Genomic DNA, 22,469 nt, shown 5'->3' with positions numbered 1-22,469 from the left:
TATAAAATTTAGAAAAATTATCATTTAAAATTCGTTGTTATAGTTAAAAATGTATCCACGTATAGTATAATTTTTAACTATAACAACGAATTTTAAATGATAATTTTCACAATGGAGTGTGTTGTTACATCATTACTAATTTTAACAAGCTGTACACCTTAGTTTTTAAATATGACAGGTTAATTTTCAACTTCCTGTGGAACTGTCATTTCTGTCTTGTCATCGTTCGGAGGTCTCTATACATTTCATTGTCACTTACCGTCATACTTTTAACATGTGAACAAGTCATATCCACAGCTCAGATATTACCTGGGGCAGATTAGCCAAATATTTTAAACATCCTAGCTTAATGTAACATTTTAAACCAATGTTTCCTTGACGGACAACTTTTACTGGGCTTTGACCCACATATTTTTGTCAAACAATATCTTGGTGGTTAGCATGTACATTGCACGTGAGTATAACCTATAATTTTCTTAACCGTAGTCAAAATTTCAATATTTTTGCGTTATTTTATCAGGTTATATTCATTTTAGGTAAGCACTGATGATGACTGGTAAACCAGTCGAAAACTAGTTATGTTGTGATCTTAATGTGGCCCTTTTGAGGGATTTTAAATATACCTTTTATACAGGATTTTACTGTTTTTTGTATTATATGGTATACAGCCAACTACAGGAGAACTTTCTCCTTGTGGATTTTTTAATTCAAAACAGATCCCGCCTGGACTATATGGAATATTTTGTACACTTTTATACACAAAAGTGTTACACAAAAGAACCTTGTAACATATAAATAAGGAGCGCAATTTATGAGTTTGACGACCGCTGTCCAGCAGCTATATTGCGAAATGTTTTCTCCGTTAAAAACCGATTTTAAAGTCAGGAACAACAGGTTGTTTCTCAACCACTCACCTCAATTATAGTGTCCTTAGTTCTTGTGATAAAAAATATGCAGATGCTTTTTGATATCAGCAATGAGTGTCAGTAAAAATGTGCACCGGTGTGCAAATAGTTTGCGGTGTGTTGGTGTTCACGTTGAGTTTTTTTGAAGTTTGGTCGGGAATAAATCCGAACGGAAGAAGTGATTATAACTGGGGTGAGCAGGAATATGATTTTATTGTAATTGGTGTGGGTAAGTTTTTGTTTCTTTTTTTCGCTATATGGAATAATACATTACTTGACAAAAATATTTTAGCTATGTAGGTATGTTTTTCCACATAGCCACATAAGTACTTAATTAACTCCCACATACCTACTTAGCATTATAACCATAATCAACTACTATGATCTATAATACACACTACCTGCATTTTTTGTTTTGTCCATAAATCCCTTGATTTATGATATATATTTTTTAAACAATTTTTCTTCTATGCCTATCCATTTCCTGAATATCTTTCCTCATCATTTTTTTAATTTTTTAAGTTTATTCAAGGCAAATTATATTTGAATTTATTTTTCTTTGTAAAACTATTCCTAACATATGCTTTTTATTTCCTTTTAGATCAAATATAGAAGGAAATAAAATAATATAAACAATAATAAACAATTTAATATATAAAATAATGTTGAATTAATGTACCATTATTATTGGAAATGGTCAAAATTTTACTTTAAAATTAGTATATTTGACGTTTCGATTTTCATTTCGGAAATCGTTATCAAAATACAAAACATTAATAAATTAAACAAATTTTGTTTTTGTTACTTAGTAAAAAAATTCTTCTAATAATTTAATTTTGTCTGACTATATTGATAAGTCAGACATAATATGTATTATACATTTTAAAGTTGGTGACTTAAAATTGTATTCAGGGCCGGCGATAACCGGCCTGCAAGGGATGCAATGCAGGCGCCCCTGTTTGGTGGGCACCAAAATGAGTTTTTTATCTGCTGGTGTTATACAAAATACTAATTAACAAAAAACGAAGGGCGCCTATGCTGCTTTTGCAGGCGGGCACCTTATATCCTAGCACTGAGACTGATTGTATTGACAATATTTTTGAGTTGCCTTGACATGACCTGAAGTCAACTTTAACTTAAGAATCTTCTTCTTCTTCTTCTTCTTCTTCAGCCTGTTTGCATCCATTCGACTTGACAAAAACCTTTCATGAGTTGTCTATTCTTCTTTATTTTGTTTCTATTTGGTGCCAGTTTCTCCCCATTTTTGCTTTGATGTCCTCTAGTCATCGTTTTTATGTATGATGTATCCTCGATATTTTATTGACTTACTGATAGTGACATTTTCTTTCTATTGATATCGTCTTTTAATATGAGTAGCCTACTGCATTCTGCCAAAGAATATTAATAACATAATGTGACGCACTTTGTGTTATTTAACATTAAAAACCGCTTCTTCGATTTTCCAAAAATGCGACTTAAGGAATGAGGAGAATGATGTTGTATCTATATGTATCTCTATAAGGTATTTATTATGATTGCAGCTACCAATCTGTAGGACACTGTTCTTAAAATAGTCATCATCATCATCAACCCGTACTCGTCCACTGCTGGACATAGGTCTCCGTCACAGCTCTTTCCATCTTTCTCTGTTTTGTGCGGCTTGCATCCAGTTGCCGACAATACGCTTCAGATCGTCAGCCCATCTGGTTGGTGGTCGTCCTCTGCTCCGTAGTGCTTCTTCTCGTGGTCTCCACTCGACAATACGTTTGTCCATCGGTTGTCCGACAATCTGGCGACGTGTCCTGCCCAATTCCACTTGAGCGACGCAATTATTTCGACGGCGTCCGTTGTTTTTTTTTCTACGACGTATTTCTTCGTTTGGGATTCGATCCCTCGGGGAGACACCGAGCATCTGGCGCTCCATAGCCCTCTGAGTTATACGAATCTTGTTCACTACCTTTTTTGTGAGTGTTAATGTTTCCGCTCCATAAGTGAGTACAGGCAATAAACACTGGTCAAAGATTTTCCTTTTCAGGCATATGGGTAAGTCCGATTTAAATACATAGTTCAGTTTACCAAACGCTGCCCAGGCTAATCCTATGCGACGTGGGAGCTCGCACGTCTGATTATCTCTTCCCAACCGAATTTCATGCCCCAAGTTCTTATAAGATACAGTCTGCTCAATATCCATTCCATCAACAACAATATTACGATTTAGCACCAGATTAGTCATTATTTGCGTCTTGTTGATATTAATCTTTAGTCCGACCTCTAAGGAAGCCTGGCCTTAAAATAGTATACCTATGTAGTTGTATAAATAAAATATTGGAGTTATATTGGAAGGGTCGTCGTTCTTACTGACTTGCTTACTTACTCCGTGGCCTTTCGTGGGTTTTAGCCGACTCAACAACATGCCTTCTTTGTCTTGGGCAACCTCTATCCAGCCCATAGCTTTCAGGTCTCCTGCTATATTATCTCGCCACCGTAGTGGAAGGAGTCCGAGTGGTCTTCCCCCAGTTGGTACTTCCTCCCATACCAGCCTTACTATACTTTGGTCGCAATGTTTTCTGAGGTGTCCAGCCCATTGAAGTCTTCTGGACTTTATTTCTTTTATTATGTTGGCGTTTGGGTAGAGTTATTGGAGCTATATGTTTGTTCTTATCCTATATTGTCCTGCTGCTTCATCAAGCACAGGCCCAAAGATCTTCCTTAGGATTTTTTCCCAAACACCTAGTCTTTCTTAGTTTGCCTTTGTATTCGTCCACTTTTCGCTTCCATAGATCACAACGGATCGTATTATTGTTTTATATACTTGAAGGGCATAAATTTTTAAAGGCCATAAGGTTTTTAAGGGATAAAAACATCTGTTGTCGGTTTGTATACTATTCAAATATAGTTAGCTATTGTATAGTGATTTTCTGACCGATTCTGTCTCTGCTGTGGTTATTGCGGCTCATATACATATATTTCGTTTCCCCATCCTCTCTGCTTTCTTCTCGAGTATGACGAAAGTTTCCTTCATCCTTAATCTGGTGTTTCCCATTAAATCGATGTCGCCTGCAAATGCCAACAGTAGGTTTGGTCCTTCTCGATGAAATTCTGTAGTCGGTTTTTCGATTCCTGCACTTGTGATTATGTGTTCCAGAGCTAGGTTGAAGAGTTGTGGTGAAAGTGTATCTCCCTGTTTTAGTCCACTGTTTATTTCGAATGTCTCCGAGTATTGTTTTCCAACCCTCACCTTACATCGTAACCGTTCCATACACATCCATATCAAACTAACTAGTTTTTTTGGAAAGGCACGTTCCTTCATCGCTGTCCACAGTCTAGCCCTCTACAGGGTGAGGCAGATAAAGGGCCTATTAGAAATATCTAGGAAACTAAAGGTAAGAGAATGATGAAAATTGGAATACAGGGGTTTTGAGGTATGAATTATTTAATGAAAATATTTTGGTCTCTTTGCTACTTCCAGTTATACCGGAAGTTGATTGTAACTTCGTTTTTTTAAATGGGACACCCTGTATATTTTTACATTTTTGGATTCTGCTCGATGTGTTCTTTCTTAAAATATGAGATTTTGTAATATTATACAGGGTAGTTTAAAAGATAAGTACGGTTTTTTATAAATTTTGTAGCAAACTTCACACCCTGTAGAATTGTACTGATGTGATATCAAAAAACTCCATTTATGTTCAGGTGATTTTTAATATAGTCTATTATTATTAAAAATTATTAATATAGCGAAATGTTTCATTTTAGTATACAGGGTTGGTCGAAACTCGGAATGAGTATTATCTGAGTTTTCTTAAATGGAACGCCCTGTATTTTAGTATTGTAATGAAATTATATTTTATAGTACTTTTTTATTTCTTAAGCATTTCCTATACGTAACTGCTTTAATTTGTAAGTTATTCGTAGTTCTTTAAGCCAAACATTAATTACAACAAAAATTACGTGAAATTTTATTAGGTTTGCCGTGAAAATATTCATTCATAAATAATTTCTCGAAAATAAAACATATTAATCTCGACTGACCCTTAATTTATTAATACTGGTTGATATATCAGAATACCTACGTAGTTAAGATTGTTGGTGTGTAATATTAACAAAAACATACAATATTCTATCTAGTTGGCTATGACTTTAACACTAAATATGATTAAACATTTGCTTTGCTTAAGCATTCTACTACCTTTGAAGTTCCAGTTGCTTTGCTACCATTAATGAATTTTTCTAATGAGGAACTGATTCAGATGTTTTTTGTTCTAGGATAGTATAACAAATAAAAATGTGTTACTAGCAATAAGAATTTATCATCAGCAATTCCATGATAAATGGCAACCAAAAAGAGAAACTTTTTCAAAATTTACTAGAACGGTTTCAACAAATTGGACATGTAGATTACGAGAAATCTGATCGAACAAAAAGTATTGTTAATGATTAAAATGAATTAAATATTAGTGTCACTGAGAATCTGTATATTAGTATGAACGTTCTCGTAATCTAAGTGCCTAGTGTCTAAGTACGTCGAAACTGTTCTAGTCAACTTTGAAAAGTTTCTCTTCTTGGCTGTCGTCTATCAGGGAGTTGCAGTTGATAAATTCTTATTGCTAGTAGTACATTTTTGTTATACTCTCCTAGACCAAAAACTTTACTAATCAGTTCCCCATTACAAAAATGTATATGTATTAGTAATGGTAACAAAGCCACTGGAACTATAAAAGTAATATAATGTCTAATGTTGAATCAAGTTTAGTGTCAAAGCCATAGCCAACTAGATAAAATATGGTTTGTATTTATTAATATTTTATGCACCAACAATCTTAACAAAGTAGGCATTTTGGTATCTCATCCAATAATAATAAATTAAAGGTCGTTCTTGATTAACATGTGTTTATTTTCAAAAAATTATTTTTGATTGAATATTTTCATGGCAAACCTAATAAAATTTAACGTAATTTTTGTTGCAATTAATGTTTGGCTTAAGAACTACGAATAACTTACAAATTAAAGCAGTTAGGTATAGGGAAAGCTTAAGAAATAAAAAAGTACTACAAAATATCATTTCATTACAATACTAAAATACAGGGTGTTCTATTTAAGAAAACTCAGATATTACTCATTCCGAGTTTCGACCAACCCTGTATACTAAAATTAAACATTTCGCTACATTAATAGATTTTAATAATAATAGACTATATTAAAAATCACCTGAACATAAATGGAGTATCTGTTATCAAATAAATACAATTCTACAGGGTGTGAAGTTTGCTACTAAATTTATAAAAAACCGTAATTATCTTTTAAACTACCCTGTATAATATTACAAAACCTCATATTTTCAGAAACAAGACATCAAGCAAAATCCAAAAAGGTAAAAATATACAGGGTATCCCATTAAAAAAAAAACGAAGTTACAATCAACTTCCGGTATAACCGGAAGTAGTAAAGAGACCAAAATATTTTCATTAAATAGTTCATATCTCAAAACCCCTGTATTCAAATTTTCATTATTTTCTTACCTTTAGTTCTCGGGATATTTCTAATAGGCCCTTTATCTGCCTCACCCTATATACTCTATCAATAAATGCTTGTTTAAAATCTATTAACTCACGATCAAACTCCCAGCATTTTTCCATTATCTGTTTTATTGTAAATATCTGATCAATAATAGAGCGGTTCATCCTAAATCCGCATTGATAATCCTCAATGATTTCATCTGTATATGTTTTGGTTATTCGAGAAGGATGTTTGCAAGGACTTTTGTAGGTGGTATTTAGGAGCGTTATTCCCCGGTAGTTAGTGCATTGCTTTTTGTTTCCTTTTTTGTGGATTTGAACAATAACCCCTTTTTTCCATTCATCTGGCAGTGTTTCTTTTCGCCAAATGTCTTGAATTAGCTTGTACATATTATATATAGAACTGTATAACGCTTCTCATCAGTGTTTTAAGCAATCTGCGGGCATACGATCGCTATATACCTGGTGCCTTATTGTTTTTATGTTTTTTAATTGCCTGGGTTACTTCTTCGTATGTCGGGTATTGTTCTTCGATTTCAACTGTATGTACTTCTATGTTTGATGTATTTCTGCTAGATTGGTCATTGAACAGTTGATGGAAGTTTCCTGTTCTTCATTGGTACCCGATCTTGATCTTTGAAACTCCCTTGAAGAAATGTCTTGCTTGTTTGTTCTTTCTTTTTCTTCTATACCTCTGATTATTTGTTCCTGATTTTCCCCCTTCTTCTTTTTTATTAGTTTTCTTGTCTCTGCAGTGGCGTAGCTGAAGATTGCGGGGCCCCCCCGCGAAAGTTTTTGTGGGCCCCCGTATTATAGACATAACGACAAACAATAACAGTATAATTACTAAAATATGTGTAAATGACAATATAATTTGCCTTTATTTAATAAGTCTTAATTAGTTTATGAATAGACATGAAAACCTATTATACATGTAATCCAACAAACCTATTAGTAAGTTGTTGCAATATTATATCTAAATTTACATTGAAAACATTAACTACAAAACTTTTTTTGCTAAACGTTGTTTTTTCGTCACAGCTGAGCTCATCGTAAAATTTGTTTATACGTTTAATCCGTTTATTTTTAAATTCCGGTGTAATACCCCACTATTCCGCTATTCCTGTTGTTTTTGCTAAAGTTTCGGAAATCGAATTTCTCATTTCTATTAGAAGATTATCACGAGTTTTTTCAAAAAGTTGAAGGACGACCGTTACCTCTGCCGTTTCAGATTGTAAAAGTGTTGATGTTAGATTAATAAAGTTAAGTATTTTAGATTGAATAGTAATGTTAACGACAAATACAAAATTATTCATATGCTCTAATAATGCATTCACTTGTAATTTTTCATCGTTTTTTAGAGAGCAATTTTCGTTAAAGATTTCATTACTTGTCGGAAAGCTCGACCAAAGCCATAACAGCACCATGTCTGGATGAACACCAGGTTTCACATAATCTTTTAAGTGTTGATAAACGCGATGGATCCAAAGTTATAATAGTACATAGTACATCCTATCTTTTAATACTTGCACTAAAAAAACAACCTTTTAATTATATCCTGAAAAAACCAGCTCCTGTACACCAACAACGGCATCATTCACCACTAGGTTCAGATTATGGGATGCAAAATGAAGATAGGAAGCTGTTTTTTCAATGTCAGTTATACGCCTTTGTACGCCTGAATATACACCACTCATAACGCTTGCCCCATCATACCCCTTTCCTTTGCAGTTGTGTACGGAAAGGTGCTTTGATTGTATAAATTTTAAAATTTCATTTACAAGACCTTCTGCACTTTGGTCTAACATACGAATAAATCCCAAAAAACTTTCAACAACTTCTGCTTTAGAAGATAAATTATTTTCATCGCAAGTTACATACCGGAAAATAAAATTAAGCTGATCGTGTTTCGAAATATCTTGGGTGGTATCAAGAATTATTGAATAAAAACAATTTTTTTTGATTAAATTAATCAATTTGTTTTCAGTTTCTTGAGTCAGCAAATTTATAACTTCGTTTTGTATTTGGGGGCTTAAGTAATTTGTTTTTTTTTAAGTTATTATTTTTATTAATTAATTTAGCTAAAACAGGATCATATTTAGCTAGTAAAAGAACCACCAACAAAAAATTACCTTTTTGGAATTCACTTTCATCTAAACTACCAACATGTCCACAAAAGTACGAAACGCTAAATGGCACCTGAAAAGAGTTACGTCAATTACCCGCTTCATTATTTCCTTCTAAATTCCCTATTTTGATGCTTATTATAAAAATATGTTTTGGTCCCCAATTTAAAGAAAGCAGAAGTATTAACACATTGAACGCCACGTGAGTTGTATTTAACTCACGCCTTGTTTGGCCCAGGCGCTCAGTGAGTTAAATATTATTCACGTTAACATTGAGATTCTCAACGTGGAACCTGAAGGCACAAACAAAAAATTTTAATGTGGCGGTTAATGTGTTAAGCTTGAAGGCTTTAAGGGGCCCCTCCCAACGTCGGGGCCCTGCGGGCCTGTCAGCTACGCCACTGTGTCTCTGTTCTTCTCTGTTTATACGTTTCATTGTTGTTGAGCGAGGGGTTTTGAAGCATGTTCCTTCTAGCCTCATTTCTTTCTGTTATGGATTTCAGGCAATCATCATCAAGCCATTTTTTTGTTGTCTTTTTTTTGTATCCTAGCCCGCGAGAAGTCTCGCTGTTAGATAGGATCTCACATTTTATCCTTTTTCGCGATAACTTGATGAAAAATTTTGCCTCGAGGAAGGGTGTAGTAATACGTAGGTATTTTTTTTCTTCTTTTTGTGAAATTTATGGCTTTGGGGAGGGCCAATTAGCTTTAATAATTGTTAGAAATAATATTTCTAACATAGCAAGTAAATAAAAATACTATAAAATAAAAATTTGTTGTAAATTCGTATTTAAATTCGTATTGTGAGATGAAATCTAACACGCGACTATTCACGTTACAAAAGTCAGCGCGACTACTCCCGGGCTAGTATTTCATCTGATACGTTTGTCAAAGCTACTTGTATATCTTACTTTTTAGCAGTAATTTGTCTAAGAAAAACCACTAATTTATTGGAGAAATCGTTGTCATGATATTTATCATTTACGTACATAAATTTAGAATTTAAAACGGTAAGAGTTCAAATATTACTATAAATATTTGTGAGATTGTCAATAAGTCATAATAGGTACCTACCTGTGTCGGCGTGTTTCATTTGCTTTCAAAACATAAATTTGCACTTAGTTAAAGTAGTACAAATATCATTGTTCATTGATATGTATACTTTGTTTCCTTAATAATAATGCATTGTATTGTATATGCAAAGCATTGAATATTGGTGCCATTGACAAAATTAAACGTGCATATTTCTGAATAATTGTACCTATTCATTCACGTTTTTGGGCAAACTAAATCAAATATTTCTATGTTAGAATCACAAAATATCACTGCGAAACTGAGAAGATACAATAAGTCGTAACCTACTTGTTATTGCGTTTGAAAAATCTTTAACGACAATGTCAACAAAAAGCGTGAAAATAGTATCACATCAGTATCAATAAACCAAATCTCGGCTGCATTCAAATTCAAGATGTATGTGATAGAGACCTGCTTCAGTTGCGTCATGTGACGAGCCACCACTGCCACAATATTTTTGGAAATTGCAGAAATTAAAGTATGTGAGTTCCATATATCAAATAAAATGGGTTATTATTATTTTGTTATGTAAAGAAAAATTGTTTTCCCTTTCAGTTTCAAAAACACGAATGCAGTATATTACCTACCATGAATACCTGAAGTATGTTAGTAAATACTACAGTAAAATCTCCGTTATCCGAAACCTTTTTAACCGAAACATCGTTTAACCGAAACGGCTGACAGTTTCAATAATGTTGTCAAAAAGTAAATTTTTATCGCAAAATGGAAACAATTCGATGTTAATTTGCCAACATCGTAAACATTACTTTAATACACAACTAAATAATGCAACTAAATAATATACAACAATCCGTTTGCCAACTTTGACCACGAATTCTATGTCATTTAGAAGAATACAAAAAACAATGTAATTTTTAACCGAAATTCTGGTTATCCGAAACGGCCTCTCCCCCAATTATTTCGGTTAACGGAGGTTTTACTGTATATATTAATTGGCATTTTAGATTTTGAATTTATTTTTTAAATCGTTTTCCTTCAGTAAAATTTTTAGAAAAATTAAAAGGCCTTATAGTTTTCCTCAGATTATACGTTTTTCGTTAAAAACAGGAATTTTTAAAATCTGATAGAATGCTTTGCATTTCTGCTGGCATTTACATTTTTATGTTGTCTGCAGTTGATGTAAATCAAGTTTTTTTAGCCTTCATACAATTATTGAAATATTCCAGTAGTAACTATACATAGGTAAATATTTACTTTATTCGGTTAAATTTTTATAATGAAGAATATATCATCTTAGTTGGTCATTACCTTGATGTTGTCATTTGTTATAATAATGTCATGAATTTCATGAGCGACCTTTATGCTAATTATTTTTATTAATTCTTGCTACGACTTTATTATCATTGGAGTAGATTAGTTAAACAAAACCAGTGATAGTAAACATTTAGTTTTAGCAGTCGATTAAATTCAATTTATTAGTAAATTTTAATATATAATAAAATTATTCCTAACCGGTTGTCATGTCTATCTAATAGTAATCTTCATTAAGCAAGATAAATGTTGTTTGGAGGAAAACTTCCACATGAGATTACATCCTACCGACCCATTAGCCTATTACCAGTTATGGCCACAATCACAGAGAAAATCATTGCAAGTAGACTGATTATTGCAAAACAACAATATTACTCCTAATCATCAGTTCGGTTTTCGCCAAAACGACGGCACCACTGAATAAGTGCATAGGGAGGTAGAAAAGATACAATAAGCCTTTCCGCAAAAGAGCTTTTGCAATGCCATTTTTAAGCATTTGACAAGGTCTGTTATCCAGGATTGCTTTTCAATCTGAAGAAAGCAATCTTTCAGCCGCTATATGTGATAATCTGGCATCAAGGCATAATCGCGATAATAAGGTCTGGCATCCAGGATTGCTTTTCAATCTGAAGAAAGCAATCTTTCAGCCGCTATATGCGATGATAAAATCATACCTCGAAGAATGACTACTTTACAAAAGATACGAAAAAAGTGTGTGTCTAACATCCACAACATAAGTGCTGTGGCAACTCAAGGCAGCGTCTTGGGACCAATTTTCTACATAATCTTTACGGTTGATTTCCCAACTGGAGAAGAATCTGCAATCGCAACATTCGCAGATGACCCTGCAATTCTGGTAAAAAAAACCAGATCCCATACAGGCAGCTGAATATTGCAATAAAACATACATTTAATTGAAATATGGGCTAAGAAATGGAAAAGATCAACGAAGAAGCCAAATAAGTCAGTATTTACTAAATGTCACAAAAACCTGGATATCCTAATGCATAACAAGGACATTCCTAAAAATGATACTACAAAATATCTTGAATTACACATTGACAAGAGGCTAACATGAAGAACACACATCTGGATAAAGAGAAAGCCATTAGATTCCTTCTAGTATAAAGCAATCCTTCTGCCCATCTGGGCATACTGTTGGGATCTGAAGCTGATAGCAACCTAGCAATACTAGGGAAATTTCAATCTAATACATAATAATAATTGTGGTTCTTCGTGCCATCACAAATGGCAGTGCCATTTACAGGGACTTGAAGATCGATACCGTAAAGCAAATGATCGTCAAATAATGCAGTGAGAGAATAGAGTACATAATATACGTATATTCTAAACGACAGGACAAGAACCCAAACGAATTAGCAGTGAATTTATTGGACAACTCCACACAACTAAATAGATAGATTCACACTCCACACAACTAAATATTAGAACTCCTCTAGACATACCATTCAGAAAATAAGTATCTATGTTACAGTTCAAGTTGATTATCCAGTTGGAGTTGACTATTCCTAGTTCGAGTCAACTCAAGCGGCTGGTTTTAGTAAAAAAAATTTGATTATAAAATGTTAAGTTTATATAAAATGATGATTTTTATTCAACATTTACTAGTAAAAGTAGACTCCAGCTAGAAAAAGTATACTCTTCCCAATGCCAGTTAATAAGAGTTGATTCACACAAACAACCGATTCTAGAAATTAAATGTTACTGGATATGTTCAAATCGTGTTAAGTAGTTGAAACGGTCAAAACAGAGACGCACACTCATCAAAAAAGCACGTGAGATTATACTCGTGTAATCTACATTTACTGAATCGATCCAGGAATAGTCAAACCAAACTAGTAAGAGTTGATTATATTCTTCCCGCGATCAACTTTTACTACCAAGGGTTAGGAAAAGTCAACTTCAACTAGTAAAAGTTGAATTAAATTTTTCAAATTAACTCTTACTGCTATGCTCGTTTTGATTGGAGTTGAATCAAACTAGGAAAAGTCAACTCTAACTGAGAATCAACTTGAAATATAACATATATACTTAGTTTCAGATTTTAGTAATAAACCCACTAGGAGTTGATAGTCAGTTGCCTTGGACTAAAACTCTTTATGTACATAAATATATTCATTTAAAAAAATGCTTAGTGTTACTTTCTATGATGTAACAGATTGTATTTTAAAACAAATAAAAAAATATGATATATGCTTTTGATTTATCCTTCAGATCTGCATTAAATTTTAATTTTTTTTTGCCCTTGGGAACTATGCCCCAAATTTTAATTTACAGTATTCTTTTTTTACTATAAATATTTGTATATCCAGTTCCAGTTGATATAACCATAAGAAATTTTGTTAATTACTTCAAACTCATTTTGTTGAATCTTTTATTCTTTGTAATTCTTATATTCCAGGATCAGCTGGGAGTGTAGTGGCAAACAGATTGTCAGAAAATCCTAGTTGGAAAGTTTTAGCTCTCGAAGCTGGTATATTTGCTGATCCACTAACTGACATCCCTACTTTAGCTATTACAAATTCAAGGTATCCATATGATTGGGGGTTTAAAACTGAAAAAATTCCGACAGCATGTCTTGGTACCGTAGACGGTACATGTCTTATAGCAAAAGGAAAAGCAGTAGGAGGAACGTCAGTAACTAATTTTATGGTATATACTCGAGGAAATAAGTAAGTTCTAGTTTTTTGTCTCCTTGCATTACATACAGGGTGCGCCAAACCTCTGGTTTTCTTTGATTACGGCTAAATTATGGGATATACAAAAAAATGTTTTTAACAAAATTAATGTATATCGAAGCCATCTGTAATTTAAAATTATTTTCGATTATACAGGGTGAGTCAGAACGACGGTACGAACCAAAGTTGTGTTTTTTTAAATGGAACACCCTATATATTAAATCATTTTTAAATATATTTTTTAAAATTATTAAGAATTTATTTAAGGTATTATAGGCCTAAAGTTAACAATTTTCGAAATATGTACACTTTTATTGAGAAAAATGGTAATATTTAAAGGGCTGTGAATTAGGCTTTCAAGGTAATAAAAATTTAAATGATATGCCAAAGTTTTTTTAGTGTACTGTTATTTTTAAACAAATTAACATATTTGACATATAGCCATAGAGTATACATTGTGATCACTATTTTCAAATACAAAATTTTCTCATTTTTTTAATGGGACGCCCTGTATATGAGTATAGCCTTTTGTAGTAAATATTACAACCTTTCTTTTGGTATGAGGTTGTATGGGTTGTATGCACCTAGCATGTTTCGTTTTGTAGATATTTAAAAAAAAAACTATAGATTTTACGTTTTTGCGGATTTTTTATTAAAAAATTTTTTTGCAAAAAAAATAATTATAATCTTGTTTTAGAAACATACATTAAAATATCAAATATGAAAATAAAAACGTAATTAAAGATTAAAATAAATCGTATACTAGTACAATTCAATTGAATTTAATAACTTAAAATTATTTTACATAAAATATTTTACCATACTAATAAATGCATAAATTAGTTACTAAATTAAATAAACAACCAAATTTTATATCTACCCTAGAAATTTTTCTACCCTAGTAACTTTATTGTACCCAATTTTTTTAGTTAAATTGTATATCAGTTTTTAACTTTTTAATTTACCTACATCTTGAGAACGTATAAGGTATGCTTTGAAACAAATGAACGTTATAGAAGTATATTATAAAGTAAATAGTTTCTACATATGTAGTTGTGTCACAAAAGCTGGTAATAATTTCTAATGGTTTCGCCCAATACAAATGTCATATCCACCAATTGTTCGGTTGAAAAATTGAAACAACTACAAAAGTATTACCAGCTTTTTTTTTTTTTTATTTAAAGTAAGCCGCATCAACCCTATTGGTTATTAGCGGATGGATTTAGTGTATACAATAATGACTAAAAATTACATAATTATATGTGGTACAATATGTTACTGTCTCTTAAAAATTTCACAATATTTTCACTGGTACAGACACTAAAGATCTCCGTTATAACTGATGGTATGTTATAAGTTAGTCTTTCAGCACTATATTTGGGACACTCTGTTAATACATGTTTCACTGTTAACGGCACATCACAACTCGTACATTTTGGTTGAGGTTCCTTCTTCATTAGATATTCATGTGTAAGTTTGCTGTGTCCTAATCGAAGCCTGGTTAATACTACCTGAAAGAAACGGCTAGGAGTGTTGTTATTCCATCGTCCAAAATTTGGTTTTATTTCTTTCAACTTTGAAGATTTTTCTTCCCAAAATTTAGTCCAATTACATATAAGCTTTTGTTTGAAATACGGTTTGAGATCTTCTGCTAGTGGTTTCATTATCGGTCTGATATTTGGAGAATTTGCTATTTCTCGAGCGTTTTTATCAGCTAGTTCGTTTCCTTTAATGCCTATATGTGACGGTACCCACACGAAGACTAATGTTTTGTTCTTCAGCTGCTGCATCTTGTTTTTAATTAATTTAGCAATCGGGTTGCAGGTGTACATTTTTGATAGTATATGGAGGGAATTAATTGAGTCAGTAATAATAAGGAACTTTCTGATTTGACTGTTTGTATATGGTTTAGAGCTCTGTATATTGCATACATTTCTCCAGTTATCACAGTGGATTCTGTGGGCAATTTGAAGCTTTTTATTGTGTCTCTTATGACAAATGACGATCCTACACCAGAAGTTGTTTTAGATGCATCTGTGTAAACTTGGATATATTCAGGGAAAGAAGAAAGTATTCTATTATAATTGCTTATAAATATTTGTGGATTGGTTTCGGATTTATGGTATGATAATAGTTGTAAATTTAAAGTAGGCAAAGGTATTAACCAGGGAGGTGCCGTGTTTACATTTGCTGAATGTGTTGAGGGAAAGTTAAAAATTTCAATAGAGTTTAAAATGTTTTTGATCCTTAATTGAAATGGTAAATGTGTCCTTATGTTGATATTAGATAACGATGACTGAATAAGAAAAGGGTTGTCAGGTTGTAATGATGATTGTTTTGAAACGTAAGATAAACTAAGTAATTTTCGTCGTTCATGTAATGATGGCTCTCCAAGTTCCCACTCGAGGCTTGCAACAGGAGTTGTTCTGTAAGCTCCAGATATTATGCGTAATGCATTGTTGTGTATAATGTCTAAGATTTTTAAATTTGACTTTGACGCTGAAGAATATGCAATACATCCGTAGTCCAATTTTGATCGGATTAGGCTTCTATACAACAGTAGTAATGTATCTCCGTCAGCACCCCATTGTTTGTTGGCTAAACATTTAAGAAGATTTATACCATTTTTACATGATATTGCCAATTGCTTAATATGTGATTTCCAACTTAAAGTTTCGTCGAATGTTAAACCTAAATATTTTATCTCTGTACATCGTTTCAATAACTTTGTGCCGAATTTCAAGGTAGGTATGTTAGTGTGAATAGGCTTTTTGGAAAAAATAATATATTGTGTCTTGTCAGCTGAAAAATTGAATCCACTCGTATTAGACCAACTATCAATTTTGTTTAGTTCTTCTTGTAAAAATTTGACCATGGAATTAATATTTTTTCCTTTGACGAACATTATCATGTCATCAGCATATAATCTAGCCTGTGCAGGTCTCTTGAGATTTTTTATAACATCATTCATTGCAATTAAAAAAAGTGTAGGGCTAATTACAGATCCTTGTGGTGTTCCATTGTCCTGAGACTTAATAGTAGAATGTTCTCCATTACTTCGTACTGAAAATTTGCGTTGATGTAGAAAGTTATTCAAAAATGCTAACATGTTTCCTTGAATTCCCCAAGTCTGTAGCTTTTTTAATATTCTGTATCGCCATGCCAAATCAAATGCTTTGTTGATATCAAAGTAAACAGCTATGCATTTCTGTTTGTTACAGAAGGCTTCATTAATTTGACTTTCTAAATGTAAAACATTATCTGTAGTGGATCTTAAGGGACGAAATCCAGCTTGTTCCGGTATGAGTAAATTGTGATGTTCCAAATGCCACATAAGTCTATTATTTATTATTTTCTCTAGCAATTTGCAAGTAGAACATGTAAGTGATATTGGCCTATATGATTCTGCTGCTGTTGCCGGCTTATTAGGTTTTAGAATAGGGATGACAATAGCTTGTCTCCATAAGTCGGGAAATTTTTGTTTACACCAGATTATGTTAAAAAGGTTCAATAGGAAGTCTAAAGCTTCGTTAGGTAACTGTTGTAGGAATATTGCGGGTATGTCATCTGGGCCTGGTGATGTGTTTTTTAACATTTGGACAGCTTCTAACAGTTCTGTTTTATTAATTGGAGTATTTATATCATCGTTACTAGCTACAACTTCTATTGGATTTGCTTCTTCTTCTTCCCGATAACGTAAAAAAATATTGTTGTAATTTTCATTTGTAGACTCTTGTCTGTATGTTTCAGCTAATTCTTCTACAATTTTTTTGTTTTCAATAATTAGGTTTCCATTTCGTTCTAGGTATTTTATTCCATTTTGTGTATTGACGCCAGCTATTTTCTTTACTTTTTTCCATGCGGATGACATGTTAGTATTCCTGTTAATACTTTGAACGTATTTTTTCCAAGACTCTTTTTTAGATCTGGTAGTAATTAATTTTGCATATGCCCTTTTTTTCCTTAGCTCTATCAAGTTCTCATTAGTTTTATGTCTTTTGAAAGTATTTAATGCTTTTTTACTTTGCTTTATTGCCAATTCACACTCTTCATTCCACCAGGGAACAACTTTGTTTTTTGCTATGTACTTTGTTTTTCCCATTGCAATTGTGGCGGCTTCAGTGATTAAGTTATTAAACAATTTTAAAGTTAATTTTATGTCTTCTTCACTTCTAGGGATATTTGATATTTCTTCGGTAATTTTTGTTTTAAAGATGTTCCAGTTGGCTTGCTTAATTTTCCACTTTTGAAAAGGATTGGTTTTTGTTGTGGGGTTGGAAATTTTTGTTATTATTATTGGATAATGATCACTTCCATATAAATCGTCTACGGTTTGCCATGTATGATTTAGTAACGTCGATGGGTCAGAAATAGACAAGTCAATTGCTGAAAAATTTCCAGAAGCTGCGTCGAAACGAGTTTTAGCTCCATCGTTCATTATTGTTAAATTCAGGCTATTGATTATGTTTGCTAATAACTTTCCATTTTTAGTAGTTTTTTCGGAACCCCATAGGAGATTATGGCTATTAAAGTCACCAAGAATTAATTTTGGTGATGGAATTTGCATAATTAAGTCGGAAAGTTCATTTCCTTGTAATATTACATATGTTCATTTTTTGATTAGTAACTGTTGTTACTGTTACTGCTATTGCTTCTAAGTTTGTATTAATTGTGATTCTGTGTACTTGTAAATCGGTTTTAGTATATATTGCAACACCACCACTGGCATGATTTGTCTGTCTATTTTGATAGTAGACATTATATGACTTCAAGTCACACACATTGTTGTCTTTAAAATTAGTTTCTTGAAGACATATAATATCAGGAGAATATGTCCTAATTAAAACCTGAAATAAGGGTAGGCGGGTGTGAAAACTGTTTAAATTCCACTGTAAAATATTATTATACATGAATTATATTTTTATTTAAATAATTAGTTTTGAGATACATCACTGTCGAAGTCAGATGAAACAGAAAGTCGGAGCACTTCTTTAGTTAATTTTTTAGTTAGTCTAGTACATTTGATTTTCATTTTTCGATCTTCAGTCTGCGAATGTATTGCATTTATCATATCTATAAGAGATGGAATATTTTCGGTATAGTCTTTAGCAATGCTTAATGCATCACTACTACCGTGAGTATTCTCTAATAGGTCAGTGAATTGTTGACTATCGAGTGGGAACTTAGGATTGTGGTTGTCAATGAAATTGATTATGTTTTGGGGCAGTTCTCGAAATTCTAATGAGGGTTTGCCTTCCGACTTCAACTTTTTCTTTGGAGCTTTTGGGACAGGTTTTGTAAAGTAAGAGTTTGCTTCTGAGGAATTAGTAATATCTGGTGTATCTTCTGGACTAGATGTTGCATTTCGTTTAGAGGTCGTAGGATTAGTTATTGAAGTTGTTTGAACTTCAAAAGAAGTGGGTATGTCGTGATTAGGCTCATTGAGTATAGGAGTAATTGGTGTTTGTTCACATATCATTTCAAAGTTAGTAGTATTTGATATAGACTCACTTGAATTATTGCTGTCTGAGGGATTGTCTAGAGAGGAACTTTGTTGTTGTGATTTAGTATATGGAGTAGGAGCTTGGAGTTGGAGGCTGGCACATCGTGATGCCAAATGACCTGGTAGTTTGCACTTATAACATAATGTATCTGTTGTAAGATATATGTGATATGTTAAGTCATCATGATAAATTTCTAATACTTCGGGAATTTGGAAATTATCTTCTGGAGGAGATATGTACACCTGCCTTCGAAAACTAAGTATGTGACTATACGCTGGATCAGGTGCTCCAATTCGTAAGAATGTGATAGGTGACATTAGCTGTAATCCAATAGTTTTTAACTTGGTTTCCAATAAATTATGTGGAATTGTGGGACTTACGTTGGATAGAACAAGTCTTTGTGATGGGGTAACTAGCTTTCTTACTGGTATTACTGTGTTATTAATTTTAATAGAATTATGTTCTTTTAAAAATTTGTCTACCACTGATTTACTTGATAAGTATACACAAACACGGTTGTTTGAAATCTTGGATGAAAATATAATGTTTTTTGGATCTACAATTGGTCCGAGTTCTAATAAGTAATCTTGTAGTTTGAGGCCCTCTATTGCAGAAAAGATAATTCCCTGTTCTTTGCTTGGATAAGTTATTGGTGAATGAGTCAATGCTGTAGAATATTTTTTAGTGTTTGGTGAGTTATCAGTATCAATAATACCATTGCTGTTATTATTATTCATTTTGGTCGTTTTCGATTTTTCGGTTTCATTAATTTGGCTGAGTACGGACCTGTTTTATTTAAAAGTTGACGAACAACCAGATTTTGATAATTGCTCTTTTTATTCTAACCAAATTGTTAGGTTAGTCAGAACAATGGTCAGTTTATTATCATGCAATCAAACAAAATGAGAGTTTTCTTTACTCACGTATGATTTCCTGCACTTAAATAATCACTATTATCACTTTAGTAGTAATTTTAACTTGTTAATTAACGATTTTTACTAATATTATTTCAGAGCTGTTTATAAAACCAGTTGCTGGTAACACGATCAGGTCTGGAATCTATTACCAGCTTTTGTGACACCAGTTAATAATATTTATATTAATAAATAATTTGGTTGATACATTTAACATTCATTTGTTTCAAAGCATACTTTATAATTATGTTCTCAAGATGTAAGTAAATTTAAAGGTAGATAAATTAAAAGTGATCTTACTCGTAAATACAATATACTAACTACACTAACAATTAATTTGGTACAGGAAAGTTTCTGTGGTAGAAAAATTTCTAGGGTGGATATCAAATTTGGTTGTTTATTTAATTTAGTAACTAATTTATGCATTCATTAGTATGGTAAAATATTTTTTGTAAAATAATTTTAAGTTATTGAATTGTACTAGTATGCGATTTATTTTAATGTTTAATTACGTTTTTATTTTCATATTTGATATTTTAATGTATGTTTCTAAAACCAGATTATAATTATTTTTTTTTTTTTTGCAAAAAAATATTTTAATAAAGAATCCTCAAAAACGTAAAATCTATAGTTTTTTTTTAAATATCTACAAAACGAAACATGCTAGGTGCATACAACCTTACACCAAAAGAAAGGTTATAATATTTACTAAAAAAGGCAATACTCATATACAGGGTGTCCCATTTAAAAAAATGAGAAAATTTTGTTTTTGCAAATAGTGATCACACTGTATACTCTATGGCTATGTGTCAAATATGTTAATTTATTTTTAAATAACATTATACTAAAAAAACTTTGGCATATCATTTAAATTTTTATTACCTTGAAATCCTAATTTACAGCCCTTTGATTTTTCTCATTTTTCTCAATAAAAGTGTAAATATTTCGAAAATTGTTAACTTTAGGCCTATAATACCTTATACAAATTCTTAATATTTTTAAAAAAATATATTCAAAAATGATTTAATATATAGGGTGTTCCATTTAAAAAAACAGAACTTTGGTTCGTACCTTCGTTCTGACTCACCCTTTATAATCAAAAATAATTTTAAATTATAGACGGTTTCGATATACATTAATTTTGTTCAAAACATTTTTTTGTATATCCCGTAATTTAGCCGTAATCAAAGAAAACCAGAGGTTTGGCGCACCCTGTATATGCTGCAAAGAGAAGACTATAAAAATGTTTATCTTTTTGTCAATGTGCTTGTCATTTTCTTCCACATTAGTTGTTGATCTTATTACCTTATTATTGCGATATTACAAGTACTTTTTGTTTTTTAACTTTACATATTTATTTTTAATAGTAGATAGACTACTTCATGATAAGGAAAGAAGACATACGTGAATGCAAGGACTGCAAGGTAATAGTTAGTGAGACAGTAAGCCAACAATATAAGCTGCTTGTTCTGGACATCGAAGTAAAAAACGAAACTAAACAAAAATATCGGAGAGGACCACAAAAAATCAAGTGGTGGCTGCTGAAAGATGAGAAAGAAGGTCTAATCAGGAGAAGAATAGTAGAAAAAATATGTTGGAACATGAAAGGAAGCCCTAATACAATTTGGAGAAAAATGGCCAGTAGTATTAGAGAGACTGCTATTGAAATACTTGGGAAAACGCCAGGAAAAAAGTTTGAGGATAAAGAGACTTAGTGGTGGTCAAACGAAGTACAAGGAAAAATAAAAGAGAAGAGAAAATTATATAAAAAGTGGCAAGAAACCAGATCCGACACAGATCTTCAAAACTATATAGTGGCGAAAAATGAAGCGAAAGTAGAAGTAGCAAAAGCCAAAGCAGAAGCGTATTCAAACCTAGACGATCAACTTGATACCAGGGAAGGCGAAACGAAGATATATAAAATAGCCAAACAGAGAGCAAAGAAAGCAAAAGATTTTAATCAGATTAGATGTATCCGAGATGAAAATAATAAAATACTAGTTCACGAAAGGGATGTCAAAAAGAGATGGAGAAAGTACTTTGACAGCTTATTAAATGAAGAATTTGACAGACAGCCTGTAGAGTCAACGGAGACAGTAGCAGCAATGGTCACCAAAATAACCAACGAGGAAGTGGCTCAAGCGCTTCAAAAAATAAAGAAAGGAAAAGCGGTAGGACCAGATGATATTCCTGGGGAAGTATGGAGAGCATTGGGAGAGACAGGAACAAGGTGGCTAGCAGGTCTATTTAATAGAATTATGGAAGTTGGACAAATGCCAGACGAATGGAGAAGCAGTATACTGGTAACTGTTTACAAAAACAAGGGAGATATACAACAATGTACAAATTACAGGGCTATAAAACTGCTTAGTCACACCATGAAAATATGGGAAAGAGTTATTGATAGACGGATACGTGAAGAGACCGAAATATCCGAGAATCAATTTGGATTTATGCAG

General features: G+C 32.4%; 1 protein-coding gene across 1 annotated transcript in view; it reads left to right on the top strand.

The window, feature by feature from the left end:
• Positions 1-909: 909 nt before the first annotated feature.
• LOC114334630 (glucose dehydrogenase [FAD, quinone]-like) overlaps positions 910-22,469 on the top strand; it is a 79,222-nt gene continuing 57,662 nt past the window's right edge. Inside the window, exons 1-2 of the mRNA XM_028284714.2 lie at positions 910-1,134; positions 13,316-13,586. Coding sequence (XP_028140515.1) covers positions 993-1,134; positions 13,316-13,586 — 413 coding nt within the window. The 5' untranslated portion in view covers positions 910-992. The remainder of the gene's footprint in view (positions 1,135-13,315; positions 13,587-22,469) is intronic.

Source organism: Diabrotica virgifera, chromosome 5 (genome assembly GCF_917563875.1).
Source record: "Diabrotica virgifera virgifera chromosome 5, PGI_DIABVI_V3a".
Taxonomy (NCBI): Eukaryota; Metazoa; Arthropoda; class Insecta; order Coleoptera; family Chrysomelidae; genus Diabrotica; species Diabrotica virgifera.
This window is presented reverse-complemented; position numbering and strand designations above follow the sequence as displayed.